The 18,498-nt window shown below is 39.0% G+C and overlaps 1 protein-coding gene across 1 annotated transcript in view; it reads right to left on the bottom strand.

The window, feature by feature from the left end:
• LOC100662425 (glycine N-acyltransferase-like) overlaps nt 1-18,139 on the bottom strand; it is a 29,156-nt gene extending 11,017 nt beyond the window's left edge. Inside the window, exons 1-2 of the mRNA XM_003421351.3 lie at nt 17,805-18,139; nt 16,135-16,242 (exon numbers count right to left, since the gene is read on the bottom strand). Of these exons, the coding sequence (XP_003421399.1) occupies nt 16,135-16,242; nt 17,805-17,882 (186 nt within the window). The 5' untranslated portion in view covers nt 17,883-18,139. The remainder of the gene's footprint in view (nt 1-16,134; nt 16,243-17,804) is intronic.
• Between the last annotated feature and the right edge of the window lie 359 nt (nt 18,140-18,498).

Genomic DNA, 18,498 nt, shown 5'->3' with positions numbered 1-18,498 from the left:
TGAACAATACCCTCCTGAAAAAAGACTGGGTTATAGAAGACATCAAGGAGGGAATAAGGAAATTCTTAGAAAGCAACGAGAATGAAAATACTTCCTATCAAAACCTCTGGGACACAGCAAAAGCAGTGCTCAGAGGCCAATTTATATCGATAAATGCACACATACAAAAAGAAGAAAGAGCCAAAATCAGAGAACTGTCCCGACAACTTGAGCAAATAGAAAGTGAGCAACAAAAGAATCCATCAGGCACCCGAAGAAAACAAATAATAAAAATTAGAGCTGAACTAAATGAATTAGAGAACAGAAAAACAATTGAAAGAATTAACAAAGCCAAAAGCTGGTTCTTTGAAAAAATTAACAAAATTGATAAACCATTGGCTAGACTGACTAAAGAAAAACAGGAAAGGAAACAAATAACCCGAATAAGAAACGAGAAGGACCACATCACAACAGAACCAAATGAAATCAAAAGAATCATATCAGATTACTACATAAAATTGTACTCTAACAAATTTGAAAACCTAGAAGAAATGGATAAATTCTTGGAACAACACTACTTACCTAAACTAACACATTCAGAAGTAGAACAACTAAATAGACCCATAACAAAAAAAGAGATTGAAACGGTAATCAAAAAACTCCCAACAAAAAAAAGTCCTGGCCCAGATGGCTTCACTGCAGAGTTCTACCAAACCTTCAGAGAAGACTTAACACCATTACTATTGAAGGTATTTCAAAGTATAGAAAAAGACGGAATACTACCCAACTCATTCTATGAAGCTACCATCTCCCTGATACCAAAACCAGGTAAAGACATTACAAAAAAAGAAAATTTTAGACCTATATCCCTCATGAACATAGATGCAAAAATCCTTAATAAAATTCTAGCCAATAGAATCCAACAACACATCAAAAAAATAATTCACCCTGATCAAGTGGGATTTATACCAGGTATGCAAGGCTGGTTTAATATCAGAAAAACCATTAATGTAATCCATCACATAAATAAAACAAAAGACAAAAACCACATGATCTTATCAATTGATGCAGAAAAGGCATTTGACAAAGTCCAACACCCATTTATGATAAAAACTCTCATCAAAATAGGAATTGAAGGAAAATTCCTCAACATAATAAAGGGCATATATGCAAAGCCAACGGCCAATATCACTCTAAATGGAGAGAACCTGAAAGCATTTCCCTTGAGAACGGGAACCAGACAAGGATGCCCTTTATCACCGCTCTTATTCAACATCGTACTTGAAGTCCTAGCCAGGGCAATTAGGCTAGACAAAGAAATAAAGGGTATCCAGATTGGTAAGGAGGAAGTAAAGCTATCACTATTTGCAGATGACATGATGGTATACATGGAAAACCCTAAGAAATCCTCCAGAAAACTACTGAAACTAATAGAAGAGTTTGGAAGAGTCTCAGGATATAAAATAAACATACAAAAATCACTTGGATTCCTCTACATCAACAAAAAGAACACCGAAGAGGAAATAACCAAATCAATACCATTCACAGTAGCCCCCAAGAAGATAAAATACTTAGGAATAAATCTTACCAAGGATGTAAAAGACCTATACAAAGAAAACTATAAAACTCTGCTACAAGAAATTCAAAAGGACATGCTTAAATGGAAAAACATACCCTGCTCATGGATAGGAAGACTCAACATAGTAAAAATGTCTATTCTACCAAAAGCCATTTATACATACAACGCACTTCCAATCCAAATACCAATGTCATACTTTAAGGGAATAGAGAAACAAATCACTAATTTCATATGGAAAGGAAAGAACCCCCGGATAAGCAAAACATTACTGAAAAAGAAGAAGAAAGTGGGAGGCCTCACCCTACCTGATTTCAGAACCTATTATATAGCTACAGTAGTCAAAACAGCCTGGTACTGGTACAACAACAGGCACATAGACCAATGGAACAGAATTGAGAATCCAGATATAAATCCATCCATGTATGAGCAGCTGATATTTGACAAAGGACCAGTGTCAGTCAATTGGGGAAATAATAGTCTTTTTAACAAATGGTGCTGGCATACCTGGATATCCATTTGCAAAAGAATGAAACAGGACCCATACCTCACACCATGCACAAAAACTAACTCCAAGTGGATCAAAGACCTAAACATAAAGACTAAAACGATAAAAATCTTGGAAGAAAAAATAGGATCTACCCTAGGAGCCCTAATACAGGGCATAAACAGAATACAAAACATTACCAAAAATGATGAAGAGAAACCAGATAACTGGGAGCTCCTAAAAATCAAACACCTATGCTCATCTAAAGACTTCACCAAAAGAGTAAAAAGACCACCTACAGACTGGGAAAGAATATTCAGCTATGACATCTCAGACCAGCGCCTGATCTCTAAAATCTACATGATTCTGTCAAAACTCAACCACAAAAAGACAAACAACCCAATCAAGAAGTGGGCAAAGGATATGAACACACATTTCACTAAGGAAGATATTCAGGCAGCCAACAGATACATGAGAAAATGCTCTCGATCATTAGTCATTAGAGAAATGCAAATTAAAACTACGATGAGATTCCATCTGACACCAACTAGACTGGCATTAATTCAAAAATCACAAAATAATAAATGTTGGAGAGGCTGCGGAGAGACTGGAACTCTCATACACTGCTGGTGGGAATGTAAAATGGTACAACCACTTTGGAAATCCATCTGGCGTTATCTTAAACAGTTAGAAATAGAACTACCATACAACCCAGAAATCCCACTCCTCGGAATATACCCTAAAAATACAAGACCCTTCACACAAACAGATATATGCACACCCATGTTTATTGCAGCTCTGTTTACAATAGCAAAAAGCTGGAAGCAACCAAGATGTCCATCAACGTACGAATGGGTAAATAAATTGTGGTATATTCACACAATGGAATACTACGCATCGATAAAGAACAGTGACGAATCTCTGAAACATTTCATAACATGGAGGAATCTGGAAGGCATTATGCTGAGCGAAATGAGTCAGTTGCAAAAGGACAAATATTGTATAAGACCACTATTATAAGATCTTGAGAAATAGAAAAAACGGAAAAGAACACATACTTTTGTGGTTACAAAGGGGGGAGGGAGGGAGGGAGGGAGGGAGGGAGGGAGGGAGGGAGAGGGCTTTTTATTGATCAATCTGTAGATGGGAACTGCTTTGGGTGAAGGGAAAGACAACACTCAAAACAAGGAAGGTCAGCCTAATTGGACAGGATTAAAAGTAAAGAGGTTTCCGAGATAAAATGAAAGCTTCAAAGGATAGCGAAGCAGGGGCTGGGGTCTGGGGAACTTGGTTTGAGAGGACTTCTAAATCAACGGGCAAAACAATTCTATTATGAAAACACTCTGCATCCCACTTTGAATTGTGGCACCTGGGGTCCTAAATGCCAACAAGCAGCCATCTAAAATACATTAATTGGTCTCAACCCACCAGGAGCAAAGACAAAGGAAGAACACCAAGGTCACACGACAACTAAGAACCCAAGAGACAGAAAGGGCCACTTGAACCAGAGACCTACAATATCCTGAGACCAGAAGAACAAGTTGGTGCCCGGCCACAATCGATGTCTGCCCTGTCAGGGAACACAACAGACAACTCCTGAGGGAGCGGGAGACCAATGGGATGCAGACCCAAATTCTCATTAAAAGACCACACCTAATGGTATGATTGCGACTAGAGGAATCCCAGAGACAATGCTCCCCAGAACTTCTGATGGCACAGGACAGGAACCATCCCCGAAGACAAATCATCAGGCATGAAAAGGACTGGTCAGTGGGGGGGAGAGAGATACTGATGAAGAGTGAGCTAATGAAATCAGGTGGACACGGGAGAGTGTGTTGGCAACTCTTGACTGGAGGGGGGATGGGAAGATAGAGAGAGAGGGAAGAAGGTAAAATTGGCACGAAACGAGAGACTGTAAGGGCTGACTCAATAGGGGGAGAGCAAGTGGGAGAAGGGAGTAAGATGTATGTAAACCTACATGTGACAGACTGATTGGAATGGTAAATGTTCACTTGAAGCTTAATAAAAATTAAAAAAAAAAAAAAAAAGAATCATAAATCCAGCAAAACAGTCTCTCAAATATGAAGGTGAAATTAGGACATTTCCAGATAAAAGTAAGTTTAAGTAATTCATGAAAACCAAACTAAAGGGAGTTTTTTCACTAGAAGATCAATAATATCAAGTGTCAACCGAAGACTAGAACACCCGATAGAGCGATCAGATGTCAACCCAGATAGGGAAATCACAAAAATAAATCAGGATAAAAAAATACTCAAAACAGGGAAACAGTGACGTTATTATGTAAAAGAAGACAAGATTAAAACACTAAAGAGAGACTAAGAAATGTAGTCATAGAAATTTCATATGGAGAGGAAGAGAAGGTGATATAAAGAAACTAAAGTTACGTTTAAACATAAAAAACTAGGGGTAAACATTATGGTAACCACAAAGGAGACTAACTATTCTACTCATCAAAATAAAATACAAGAAAAAAATAGAGACTCAGCAGAAACAAAATCAACAACAATGAATAAGAGGAAAAGACAATGTATAAAGATAAACTACTAGCACAAAAAATTAAGTTTGAAAAAGAAACTGTCAACAACACACAAAAAAACTCATTAAAGTAACAGAACTAAGCTCATAAAAAAAAAATACCTACCTATAATCTGCCAAATGTAAATGGAATAAATGCACCAGTAAAGAGTCAGAGAGTGGCAGACTGGATAAATCACAAGATCCGTCTATATGCTGCCTACAAGAGACACACCTTAGACTTTGAGACACAAACAAACTAATACTCAAAGGATGGAAAAAAATATATCAAGCAAACAACAATCAAAAAAGAGCAGGAGTGGCAGTTTTAGTTTCTGACAAAATAGACTTTAAAGTTATATCCACCAAAAAGGACATGAAAGGACGCTATATAATGATTAAAGGGACAATATACCTGGTGGATAGAACCATATTAAATATTTATGCACCCAATGAAAGTTCTGCACCATACGTAAAACAAACTCTAACAGCATTGGGGCATTTCTACCCTGCCCTATAGGGTAGCTATCGACGGCAGTGGGAACAGCATTGAGAAGTGGGATAGACAGCTCTGCAGTTATAGTAGGAGACTTCAACAAACCACTTTCGGTGAAGAACAGGACATCCAGAAAGAAGCTCAATAAAGACACGGAAGATCTAAATGCCACAATCAACCAACTTGACCTCAAAGACATATACAGAATGCTGCACCCAACAGCATTCAAGTATACTTTCTTTTTTAGTGCACATGGAACATTGTGTAGGATAGGCCACATATTAGGTCATAAAGCAAGTCTTAGCAGAATCCAAAACATCAAAATATTACAAAGCATCTTCTCTGACCATAAAGCCATAAAAGTAGAAATCAATAACAGAATATGCAGAGAAAAGAAATCGAACACTTGGAAACTGAACAGTACCCTGCTCAAAAATGACTGGGTTATAGAAGATATTAAGGATGGAATAAAGATATTCATAGAATCCAATGAGAATGAAAACACTTCCTATCAGAACCTTTGGGACACAGTGAAAGCAGTGCTCAGAGATCAATTTAAATCAATAAATGCACAGATCCAAAAAGAAGAGAGGGCCAAAATCAAAGAATTATCCCTACAACTTGAACAAATAGAAAGAGAGCAACAAAAGAAGCCCTCAGGCACCAGAAGAAAGCAAATAATAAAAATTAGAGCAGAATTATACAAAATAGACAACAGAAAAACATTTGGAAGTGTTAACAAGACCAAAAGCTGGTTGTTTGAAAAAATTAACAAAGTTGAAAAACCACTGGTTAAACTGACAAAAGAAAAACAGGGGAAGAAGCAGATAACCAGAATAAGAGATAAGATGGGCAATATTACAGAAGACCCAGTTGAAATGAAAAGAATCATATCAGATTACTACCAAAAATTGTACTCTACAAAAATTTGAAATCCTAGAGAAAATGGATGAGTTCCTAGAAACATACTACCTCCAAACAGAGGTAGAACAACTAAGTAGACCCATTAAAAAAAAGAAGAGGGTGAAAAGGTAATCAAAAAACTCCCAACAGTCTTAAATGCTAGCAAGCAGCCATCTAAGATGCATCAATTGGTCTCAACCCACCTGGATCAAAGGAGAATGAAGAACACCAAGGACATAAGGTGATTACGAGCCCAAGGGACAGAAAGGGCCACATGAACCAGTGACTACATCATTCTGAGACCAGAAGAACTAGATGGTGCCTGGCCACAACGAATGACTGCACTGACAGGGAATACAACAGAGAACCCCTGAGGGAGCAGGAGAGCAGTGGGATGCAGACCCCAAATTCTCATAAGACCAGACTTAATGGTCTGACTGAGACTGGAAGGACCCCGGTGGTCATGGCCCCCAGACCTTCTGTTGGCCCAGGACAAGAACTATACCCGAAGCCAACTCTTCAGAAGTGGATTGGACTGGACAATGGGTTGGAGAGGGATGCTGGTGAGGAGTGAGCTTCATGGATCAGGTGGACACTTGAGACTACGTTGTCATCTCCTGCCTGGAGGGGAGATGAGAGGGTGGAGGGGGTTAGAACCTGGCAAAAAGGATACAAAAAGAGAGAGTGGAGGGAGAGAGCAGGCTGTGTCATCAGGGGGAGAGTAATTGGGAGTGTGTAGCAAGGTGAACATAGGTTTTTGTGTGAAAGACTGACTTGATTTGTAAACTTTCACTAAAAGCACAATAAAAATTATTTAAAAAAAAAAAAAAACTCCCCCGCCCCCCGCAAAAAAAAAGCCCTGACCTGGGCAGCTTCACTGCACAGTTCTACCAACATTCAGAGAAGAGTTAACACCACTAGTACTAAAGCTATTTCAGAGCATAGAAAAGGACGGAATGCTCCCAAACTCATTCTATGAAGCCACCATATCCCTGATACCAAAAACAGGTAAAGAGACCACAAAAAAAAGAAAATTACAGACCTATATCCCTCATGAACTTAGATGCAAAAATCTTCAACAAAATTCTAACCAATAGAATTCAACAACATAGCAAAAAATGATTCACCATGACCAAGTGGGATTTATACAGGTATGCACAGATGGTTTCACTTTAGAAAAACAATTAATGTAATCCATCATATAAATAAAACAAAAGACAAGAACCACATGATTTTATCAATTGATGCAGAAAAGGCCTTTGACATGGTTCAACACCCATTCATGATTAAAAAAAAAAAAACTTTCATCAAAATAGGAATAGAAGGAAAATTCCTCAACATAATAAAGGGCATTTATACAAAGGCAACAGCCAACATCATCCTAAATGGAGAGAGTCTGAAAACATTCCCCTTGAGATCGGGAACCAGATGAGGATGCCCTTTATCACCACTCTTATTCAACATTGTGCTGGAGGTCCTAGCCAGAGCAATTAGGCTAGATGGAAAAGTAAAGTGCATCCAGACAGGTAAGGAAGAAGTAAAAGAATCTATTTTTAGATGACATGATCTTACACACAGAAAATCCTAAAGAATCCTCAAGAAAACTACTGAAAGTAAAAGAAGAGTCCAGCAGAGAATCAGGATACAAGATAAACATACAAAAATCAGTTGGATTCCTTTACACCAACAAAAAGAACATCAAAGAGGAAATCACTAAATCAATACCATTTACATTGCCCCCAAGAAGATAAAATAGTTAGGAATAAATCTTACTGGAGATAAAAAAGACATATACAAAGAAAAGTACAACACACTACTGCAAGAAACGGAAAGAGACCCACATAAGTGGAAAAACATACCTTGCTCATGGATAGAAAGAATTAACGTTGTGAAAATGTCTGTTCTACCAAAAGTGATCTATGGATACAATGCAATTCCAATTCAAATTCCAAAGATGTTTTTTAATGAGATGGAGAAACAAACCAACAACTTTATATGGAAGGGAAAGATGCCCCAGATAAGTAAAGCGTTACTGAAAACAGAAGAACAAAGCTGGAAGCCTCACTCTAAAAAAATTTTAAAACCTATAATACTGCCACAATAGTCAAAAATCTCTGCTACTGGTACAACAACAGATATGTAGGCCAATGGAACAGAATTGAGAATCCAGACATAAATCCATCCATATATGAGCAGCTGATATTTGACAAAGGCCCAAAGTCAGTTAAATGGGGAAAAGATAGTCTATTTAACAAAAGGTGCTGGCATAACTGGAAATCCAAATATGAAAAAAGATCCATACCTCACACCATGCACAAAAACTAACTCAAAATGGATCAAAGACCTAAATATAAAATCAAAATGATAAAGATCATAGAGGAAAAAATAGGGACAATGCTAGGAGCCCTAATACATGGCATAAACAGTATAGAATACATTACTAACAGTGCAGAAGAGAGACTAGATAACTGGGAGCTCCTAAAAATCAAACACCTATGCTCATCCAAAGACTTCACCAAAAGAGTAAAAAGATTACCTACAGATTGGGAAGAAGTTTTTAGCTATGACATTTCCGATCAGCTTCTGATCTCTAAAATCTACATGATTCTGCTAAAACTCAACCACAAAAAGACAAACAACCCAGTTAAAAAATAGGCAAAGTATATGACCAGGCACTTCACTAAAGAAGACATTCAGGCAGCTAACAGATAAATGAGGAAATGCTCTCGATCATTAGCCATTACAGAAATGCAAATCAAAAGTACAATGAGATTCCATCTTACTCTAACAAGGCTTGCATTAATCTAAAGAACACAAAATAATAAATGCTGGCGAGGTTGTGGAGAGACTGGAACACTTATACAGTGCTGGTGAGAATGTAAAATGGTACAACCACTTTGGAAATCAATTTGGCGGATCTTTAAAAAACTTGAAATAGAATTACCATACGATCCAGTAATCCCACTCTTTGGAAGATATCCTAGAGAAATAAGAGCCTTTACACGAACAGATATATGCACATCCACGTTCATTGCAGCACTGTTTAAAATAGTAAAAAGATGGAAGCAACCAAGGTGCCCATCAATGGATGAATAAATAAATAATGATGGTATATTCACACAATGGAATACTGTTGCTGTTGTTAGGCTCCATCGAGTCAGTTCTGACTCATAGTGACCCTGTGCACAACAGAATGAAACACTGCCCGGTCCTGAGCCATCCTTACAATCGTTGTTACGCTTGAGCTCATTGTTGCAGCCACTGTGTTAATCCACCTCGTTGAGGGTCTTCCTCTTTTCCGCTGACCCTGTACTCTGCCAAGCTTGATGTCCTTCTCCAGAGACTGATCCCTCCTGACAACGTGTCCAAAGAATGTAAGATGCAGTCTTGCCATGCTTGCCTCTAAGGAGCATGCTGGCTGTACTTCTTCCAAGACAGATTTGTTCGTTCTTTTGGCAGTCCATGGTATATTAAATATTCTTCGCCAACACCACAGTTCAAAGCGTCAATTCTTCTTCTGTCTTCCTTATTCATTGTCCAGTTTTCACATGCATATGATGTGATTGGAAATACCATGGCTTGGTTCAGGTGCACCTTAGTCTTCAAGGTGACATCTTTGCTCTTCAACGTTTTAAAGAGGCCCTTTGCAGCAGATTTACCCAATGCAATGTATCTTTTGATTTCTTGATTGCTGCTTCCATGACTGTTGATTGTGGATCCAATTAAAATGAAACCCTTGACAACTCCAGTCTTTTCTCCATTTATCATGATGTTGCTCATTGGTCCAGTTGTGAGGATTTTTGTTTTCTTTATGTGAGGCGCAATCCATACTGAAGGCTGTGGTCTTTGATCTTCGTTAGTAAGTGCTTCAAGTCCTCTTCACTTTCAGCAAGCAAGGTTGTGTCATTTGCATAACACAGGTTGTTAATGAGTCTTCCTCCAATCTGGATACCCCGTTCTTCTTCATATAGCCCAGCTTCTTGGATTATTTCCTCAGCATACAGATTGAAGAGGTATGGTGAAAGAGTACAACCCTGGCGCACAACTTTTCTGAATTTAACCCAATCAGTATCCCCTTGTTCTGTCCAAACAACTGCCTCATGATCTATGTAAAGGTTCCTCATGAGCACAGTTAAGTGTTCTGGAATTCCCATTCTTTGCAAAGTTACCTGTAATTTGTTATTATCAACACAGTCGAATGCCTTTGCATAGTCAATAAAACACATGTAAACATCCTCCTGGTATTCTCTGCTTTCATCCAGAACCCATCTGACATCAGCAATGATATCTCTGGTTCCATGTCCTCACCTGAAACCACCCTGAATTTCCGACAGTTCCCTGTTGATATACTGCTGCAGCCATTTTTGAATGATCTTCAGCAAAATTTTGCTTGCTTGTGATATTAATGATATTGTTCTATAATTTCCACATTCGGTTGGATGATCTTTCTTGGGAATAGGCATAAATATGGATCTCTTCCCGTCAGTTGGTCAGGAAGCTTTCTTCCATATTTCTTGGCGTAGACGAGTGAGCACCTCCAGTGATGCATCTGTTTGTTGAAACATCTCAAATAATATTCCATCAATTCCTGGAGCCTTGTTTTTCACCAATGCCTTCAGAGCAGCTTGGACTTCTTCCTTCAGTACCATCGGTTCCAGATCATATGCCACCTCTTGAAATGGTTGAACATTGACTAATTCTTTGTGGTATAATGACTCTGTGTATTCCTTCCAACTTCTTTTGATGCTTCTTGCATCATTTAATATTTTCCCCATAGAATCCTTCACTATTGCAACTCGAGGCTTGAATTTTTTCTACAGTTCTTTCAGATTGAGAAACGCTGAGCATGTTCTTCCAGTCTAAGAAAGACTATGAAGAAGGACCCGGCAGCCTACTTCTAAAAAGTATTGCCCAGTTAAAACCTTGTGAATAGCAGCAGAACATTGTCTAATATAGTGCTGGAAGATGAGCCCCCAGGTTGGAAGCCACTCAAAAGATGACTAGGGAAGACCTGCCTCCTCAAAGCAGTCAACCTTAATGATGTGGATGGAGTAAAGCTTTGGGGAACTCCATTTGCTGATGCAGCAGGACTCATAAAAAGAATAAACAGCTGCAAACGTCCATTAATAATCAGAACCTGGAATGTATGAAGTACGAATCTAGGAAAATTGGAAACCGTCAAAAATGAAATGGAATGCATAAACATTGATATCCTAGGCATTAGTGAGCTGAAATGGACTGGTATTGGCCATTTTGAATCGGACAATCATATAGTCTACTATGCTGGGAATGACAACTTGAAGAGGAATGGTGTTGCATTCATCGTCGAAAAGAACATTTCAAGATCTATCCTGAAGTACAACGCTGTCAGTGATAGGATAATATCCATATGCCTACACAGAAGACCAGTTAAATATGAATATTACTCAAATTTATGCACCAACCACTAGGGCTAAAGATGAAGAAATAGAAGATTTTTATTAGCTGCTGCAGTCTGAAATTGATCAAACATGCAATGAAGACACATTGATAATTCCTCGTGATTGGAATGCAAAAGTCGGAAACAAAGAAGAAGGATCAGTAGTTGGGAACTATGGCCTTGGTGATAGAAAAAATGCCGGAGATCGAATGATAGAATTTTGCAAGAAAAAAGACTTCTTCATTGCAAATACCTTCTTGCACCAACATAAACAGTGACTATACACAGTTTTTTATACACATGGACCTCGCCAGATGGAACTGACAGAAATAAAATTGACTGTATCTGTGGAAAGAGATGATGGAAAAGCTCAATATCATCAGTCAGAACAAGGCCAGGGGCCAACTGTGGAACATACCATTAATTGCTCATATGTAAGTTCAAGCTGAAACTGAAGAAAATCAGAGCAAGTCCATGAGAGACAAAATATGACCTCAAGGGCATCCCTCCTGAATTCAGAGACCATCTGAAGAATAGATTTGATGAAATGAACACTAGTGACCAAAGATCAGACCAGTTGTGGAATGACTTCAAGGTCGTCATACATGAAGAAAGCAAGAGGTCATTGAAAAGACAGGAAAGAAAGAAAAGACCAAGATGGATGCCAGAGGAGACTCTGAAACTTGCTCTCGAACCTTGAGAAGCTAAAGCAAAACAGAGAATTGATGAAGTAAAAGAACTGAAGATTTCAAAGGGCCTCTCGAGAAGACAAAGTAAAGTATGATTGCATGTGCAAAAAGCTGGAGATGGAAAACCAAAAGGGAAGAAATGGAGTACTATGCATCCAGAAAGAACAATGATCAATCCATGAAACATTTCATAACATCGATGAATCTGGAAGGCATTATGCTGAGTGAAATTAGTCAGTTGCAAAAAGACAAATATTGTATAAGACCGCTATTATAATAACTGGAGAAATAATTTAAGCAAAGAAGAATATATTCTTTGATGTTTACGAGAGGGGGAAAGGGAGAGAGTGAGAGGGATTTTCACTAATTAGATAGTAGATAAGAATTATTTTAGGTGAAGGGAAAGATAACACAATACAGGCGAGGTCAGCACTACTGGACTAAACTAAAAGCAAAGATTTTCCTGAATAAACTGAACGCTTTGAAGGCCAGTGTAGCAGGGGTGGGCATTTGGAGACCATGGTTTCAGGGATCATCTATGTCAACTGGCATAATAAAATCTATTAAGAAAACGTTCTGCATCCCACTTTGGAGAATGGCTTCTGGGGTCTTAAATGCAATCAAGCAGTCACCTAAGATTCATCAATGGGTCTCAACGCTCCTGGAGCAAAAGAGAATGAAGAACTCCATAGACACAAGGTAATTATGAGCCCAGGAGACAGAAAGGACCACATAAACCAGAGACTACATTAGCCTGAGACCAGAAAAACAAGATGGTGACTGACTACAACCGATGACTACCCTGACAGGGAATAAACGGAGAACCCCTGAGGGAGCAGGAGAGCCGTGGGATGCAGACCCCAAATTCCCATAAAAAGACCAGACTTAATGGTCTGACTGATACTAGAAGGATCTGGGAGTTTATGGTCCCCAGAACCTTCTGTTAGCCCAAGACAGAAACCATTGCCAAAGCCAGCTCTTCAGACGGGGATTGGACTGGAATGATACTGGTGAAAAATGAGCTTCTTGGATCAAATAGACACATGAGACTATGTGGGCATCTCCTGTCTGGAGGGGAGATGAGAGACCAGAGCCTGGGGTCAGAAGATGGCCAAATGGAGACGAAAACAGAGAGTGGAGGGAAGGAGTGTGCTGTTTCATTAGGGGGAGAGCAATTAGGAGTATATAGCAAAGTTTATATAAATTTTTGTATGAGAGACTGACTTGATTTGTAAACTTTCACTGAAAGCACAATAAAAATTTTTAAAAACTCTACATTCTATTTTGGTGCATTATATCTGGGATATTTAAAGCATGTGAGTGGCTATCTAAGATATTCCGTCAGTCCTGCTCCATCTGGAGTAAGGGACAATGAAGAAAGCCAAATAAAAAAGGGAAAGATTCGCCCATAGGACTAATGGACCACAACTACCACAGCCTCCACCAGACTGAAAAAAAAAAAAAATAGTGTTGCCGTTCAGTTGATTCTGACTCATAGCGACCCTATAGGACACGGTAGAACTGTCCCATATGGTTTCCAAGGAGCGCTAGGTGGTTTCGAACTGCCAAAGTTTTGTTTAGCATCCATACCTCATAAACACTAGGCCACCAGGGTTTCCATCAGACTGATCCAGCACAATTAGATGGTGCCCAGCTATCACTACCAACTGTTCTGACAGGGATCACAATAGAGGGTCCCACACAGAGCTGGAGAAAAGTGTAGGACAAAATTCTAAAACACAGAAAAAGACCAGACTTACTGTCTTGACAGAGACTGGATAAAATCCGAGAGTGTGGCCCCCGGACACCCTTTTGACTCAGTACTGAAGTTACTCCTGAGGTTCACCCTTCAGCCAAAGATTAGACAGGCACATAAAACAAAACAGGTCTAAATGGGCACAGCAGCCCAGGAGCAAGGACAAGAGGCAGGAGGGGACAGGAAAGCTGATAATGGGGAACCCAAGGTTGAGAAGGGAAGAGTGTTGACATATTGTGGGGCTGGCAACCATTGTCACAAAACAATATGTGTATTGTTTAATGAGAAACTAATTTGCTCTGTAAACCTTCACCTAAAGCACAATAAAAATATTTAGGATGGATATTTGCTGCAGAATACTGTCCTCTACACATATATTGCATTAAAATTTCAGAGCAAAGACATAACCATTTAGACAACACTGCGTTATACCTCCACAATCCTTTAGAGGAAGATAAAAAAATCAACTGACAAGGGAAGACTTCTGTTGCAAGGATGAATTTCACTACAGTTGGAATTCTTGTGGAAAACACTGAGGGTGAAGATGACAGTGTTAAATGTGCTTCAGGAACACAAGGATTCAAATAGCCATCTATACAGAACGCGGCCCCAAAAAATAAGGACCAATTAGGAAAGCTTTCTTATAAAATACTGTAAATCGTCATTCCAGAGAAACAAACCAACCACTTAGGACCAAAAAAAAAAAAAAAACACCAAACCAAACCCATTGTCATCGATTCAATTCGGACTCATAGGAGCACCTAGTGGATTTGAACCGCGGACCTTTTGGTTAACAGCAGTAGCTCTTAATCACTAAGCCACCAGGGTTTCCCTTACTCAGAAAGATCCCCTTAAATTAGTGAATAACAGATGGAATTATTTGGAGGAATGAGCCAGAGGAAAATATTACCCCAGTTAGTATAAAAAAAAAAAAAACAAAAAAAAAACCAGTTAGTATAGAATCAGTATAATTGGAAAATGATGGGCAAAAAATACATTCACAAGTCAGCAATGATATCACTGATACATTTTGTTTTGTAAGATCACATTTAAATAAAAGATCAAATCATTTCATTCTAAGTTTTTATTAATACAAAGTTCATTTTACCAATTATTTAATTTAGTGATTTTTGCATTGCATTTTGCTTGTAGTAGAGGTATCACATTAATATTTTCATAAATTTATATTTTCAGTTGATGTTTGAAAATAAGTTGAAGAATTTTTGTCTTTGAAATGTATTAACAATTTAGCTTCACTACTTTTTAAAAACCTTTACCCAAAACGTACATGGAAATTCTTGCAATGTAATTTTGCTTTTTATTGTCCCCCTAGCTCACTTTGCAGTTTCACACCTTCCTGTCTGCTCTTTCTACTGTCTCTGGTGAGAACTCTCTTTTCCTTCTCAGTCTGACAAAAGTATATATTTTTTACAAAATTAAGTTCAGATGAAACCTCCACCAAGAAGTGTCTCTAACCGTCTCCCATAACCTCCACCACATCTAGTTTTAATCAGCTTTTGCCTGGACTAGTTTTTTTTTAAACTTTTTCTTCTACTTTAGCTGAAGGTTCACAGAACATACTAGTTTCGCATCAAACAGTTAGTGCACACATTATTCTATGGCACTGGTTAACAACCCCACGACATATCAATACTCTCCGTTCTCAACTCTGGGTTCCCTATTACCAGCTTTCCTGTTCCCGCCTGCCTTCAAGTCCCTGCCCCAGGCTACTGTGCCCCTTTAGTCTTTTTTGTTCCACGGTTCTGTTCAATATTTGTCTAAAGGGTGAGCCTCGACAGTGATCTCATTACTGAGATGAAAGCGTGTCGGGGGCCATACTCTTAGGGTTTCTCTACTGTCCGTCAGGCCAACAAGTCTGGTCTTTTCTTTTCGAGTAAGAATTTTGTTCTGCATTTCTCTCCAGCTCTGTCTGGGACCCTCTATTGTGATCCCTATCAGAGCAGTCAGTGGTAGTAGCTGGGCACCATCCAGTCATACTGGAGTCAGTCTGTTGGAGGCATGGTAGGCGTGGTCCATTAGTCTTTTGGACTAATCTTTCCCTTGTATGGACTAGTTCCGTATCTTGTACATCTTTTGTTCTTGCGTATCTCACATCGTGTTGTAATTTATTTGTTTATCTTCTCTAGCGTAGGAACATCTTGAGGGCAGGAACTTGTTCCCCATCATCATGCTTCATTTCTGTATCCTCAGGGTCTACCCTATTGCCAGTCATGTGATAGGCACACAGCAAATAGAAACATAAAAGCATACTCATTCTACATCTGGCGTCTTACCTGTTCCTGAGGGCGGACAACCACTGTATTAAAATCTGGCCACTTGTCCACTAGGGCCTTTAGCTTGAATGGGTTTCCCTGGTTCATATGGAAGACGGTCCCATAAACCTGCAGCATCCCAAGAGATTAGGAGAGTTGGCGTGTTAGGCTGGGGTAGTAAGTTGCCTTGTGTTTGATCAGAACAATGATTATTTCTATGAAACCATGAAAATGTGTGGTAGAAAGAGCCAAACAGGGCATCTAGATCAAATAATCTTTATGGTCTACATTTTTACCCTAAACGAAGAGAACTTTTTCCTCTATCAAGTTATAAGAATTATACATAGAGTGAAATAGTCATACAAATAAAAAGATTGATTTAAAAAGTACCACTTCTTATTGATATTCTGATATGATGTTTTTCAGGACTTTATTTATACTTATGGCAATAGGCAATTTTACAAAAATAGAATTACCTGATAATACTGTTTTGCAATTTGAACATACAGTGTGCACGATGACCACACTGTGGGCACATTTCCATGTTAATATATGCAAGCATTTCAATTATTTTCTAAAGGCTGGGTTAAAAAATAAATAAATAAATCGAGGAGCCAAGGGAGCTACCTTACCTCACCACTGAGGTGGTCCTCGAAAACACCCTGCCAATACTATTTCCACACTACTACTACACCTGGACCTGAAGCTGGTCGGCTTCGGAGACAGTTGGTTGTGAAAAGTCATCTATTTTCATTAGCTGAAAAGACTTCAAATGAACTGGTCTCCAGTTTCAGTTGCACCAGAATCTTGAAACACAGGCACAAATGTGCGTGCACACACACACACACACACACACACACACATCCATGGATTCACTCCCTTTGCAAATATATCATTGCAATGAAGTGCCTATAGTTAAAAATTCTTTTTAAGACTCATTAATTGACCTAGGTTGTAAGTCACAACATTTTGAGACTTGATAAAATACAATTTGACCTATGGCCACGTTCCAGGAAGACTCATGATAGTTGATCTCTCACTTGGCAATTATTCTTTAGGTTGAGCAAATTAAACAGTACTATATAATCTCAGTAAACTTTGGAGGACTCTGGACAAATTTCCAGTGTTGTTATGAAATGTTTCTTAGAAAAACGAACAAAGGAATATTTTTTGAATCAGCCCAGAGCAAAAAGCAGTGTTTGGTCTCAGATATACCCATGCTTACAACATATGATTGCAGTCCAGTATTTGTGTGCTATTGGGCAAGATATGCAACCAAGCTTCCCTTTTTTCATCTGCGACACAGACATAATAGTAAATATCTTGTAAAGAAAAAAAACCAAACCCATTGCCCTCGAGTTGATTCTAGTTTATAATGGCCCTATAGGACAGAGCAGAACAACTCCAAAGGGCTTCCAATGCTGTAAATCTTTATGGAAGCAGACTGCCACATTTTTCTCCCTCAGAGAGGCTGGTGGATTTGTACCACTGACCTTTCAGTTACCAGCCAGGCACTGAACCACTGCACCACCAGGGCTCCTTATCTTGTAGAAAGATAATGAAAATTAAGTGAGAAGGAACATGAGATAATGCCTGGCACAGAACAGATGTTCAATAAATGTTAGCATGTTTTCCTCCTCTTTCAGAGAAAGTTGCCATTTCTTGCTCCCTTTAGAATGTCCCGCTCTCACCTTTAAGGATTCAGGGAGGCTTTTCCTCAAGGAATTCTCCAGCTGCTGTAGCATCTGGGCTCCTTGCAATAGAAACATGGTGGAGGACACTTCAACCTGGAGAGAACACCAAGAAACAAGAGGGAATGAGAAGAGCCAGAGGAAGCTGAGAAATAAGAGTAGCAAATTCTATGCTAACGGCCAGAGTCTCTTCACCGTCACCACCTTCACTAAAGTCCACACCAGCTCCAAGTAAGGATAAGACTGGCAGAGCGCACAGGGGCCTTTTTCCAAATTTCCCTTTCTTACATTTTAATTGTTTCCAGCCATTAGTTTCACTTTTAGATTAACAAGCATATTTTTTAAATACGTATAGAATCTTTTGAAATTAAGTTGTTTTCGGTGACTCTCCTGATTCCACCAGTAACAAGCTATGTTATCTTGGGAAGAAGTCCCTGGGTGGTGCAAACAAGTAACGTGTTTGACTGCTAAACAAAGGCTGGAAGTTTGGGTCTATCCAGAGGCATCACAGAAGGCCTGGTGATCTGCTTCTGAAAACTGAGCCACTGAAAACCCTATGGAGCAGAGTTCTGCTCTGAGATACCTGGTGTTGCCAAGAGTCAGAGTCGACTTCATTGGTTGGTTGGAACCTTGGGAGTTGTTTAGCTTCTGTGCCTCGGTTAACTCACATGTGGGTGGGATAACAGGACTGTCT

This window comes from Loxodonta africana, chromosome 7 (genome assembly GCF_030014295.1).
Source record: "Loxodonta africana isolate mLoxAfr1 chromosome 7, mLoxAfr1.hap2, whole genome shotgun sequence".
Lineage (NCBI taxonomy): Eukaryota > Metazoa > Chordata > Mammalia > Proboscidea > Elephantidae > Loxodonta > Loxodonta africana.
Note: the sequence above shows the minus strand (reverse complement) of the source record. Positions and strands in the feature narration are given on the sequence as shown.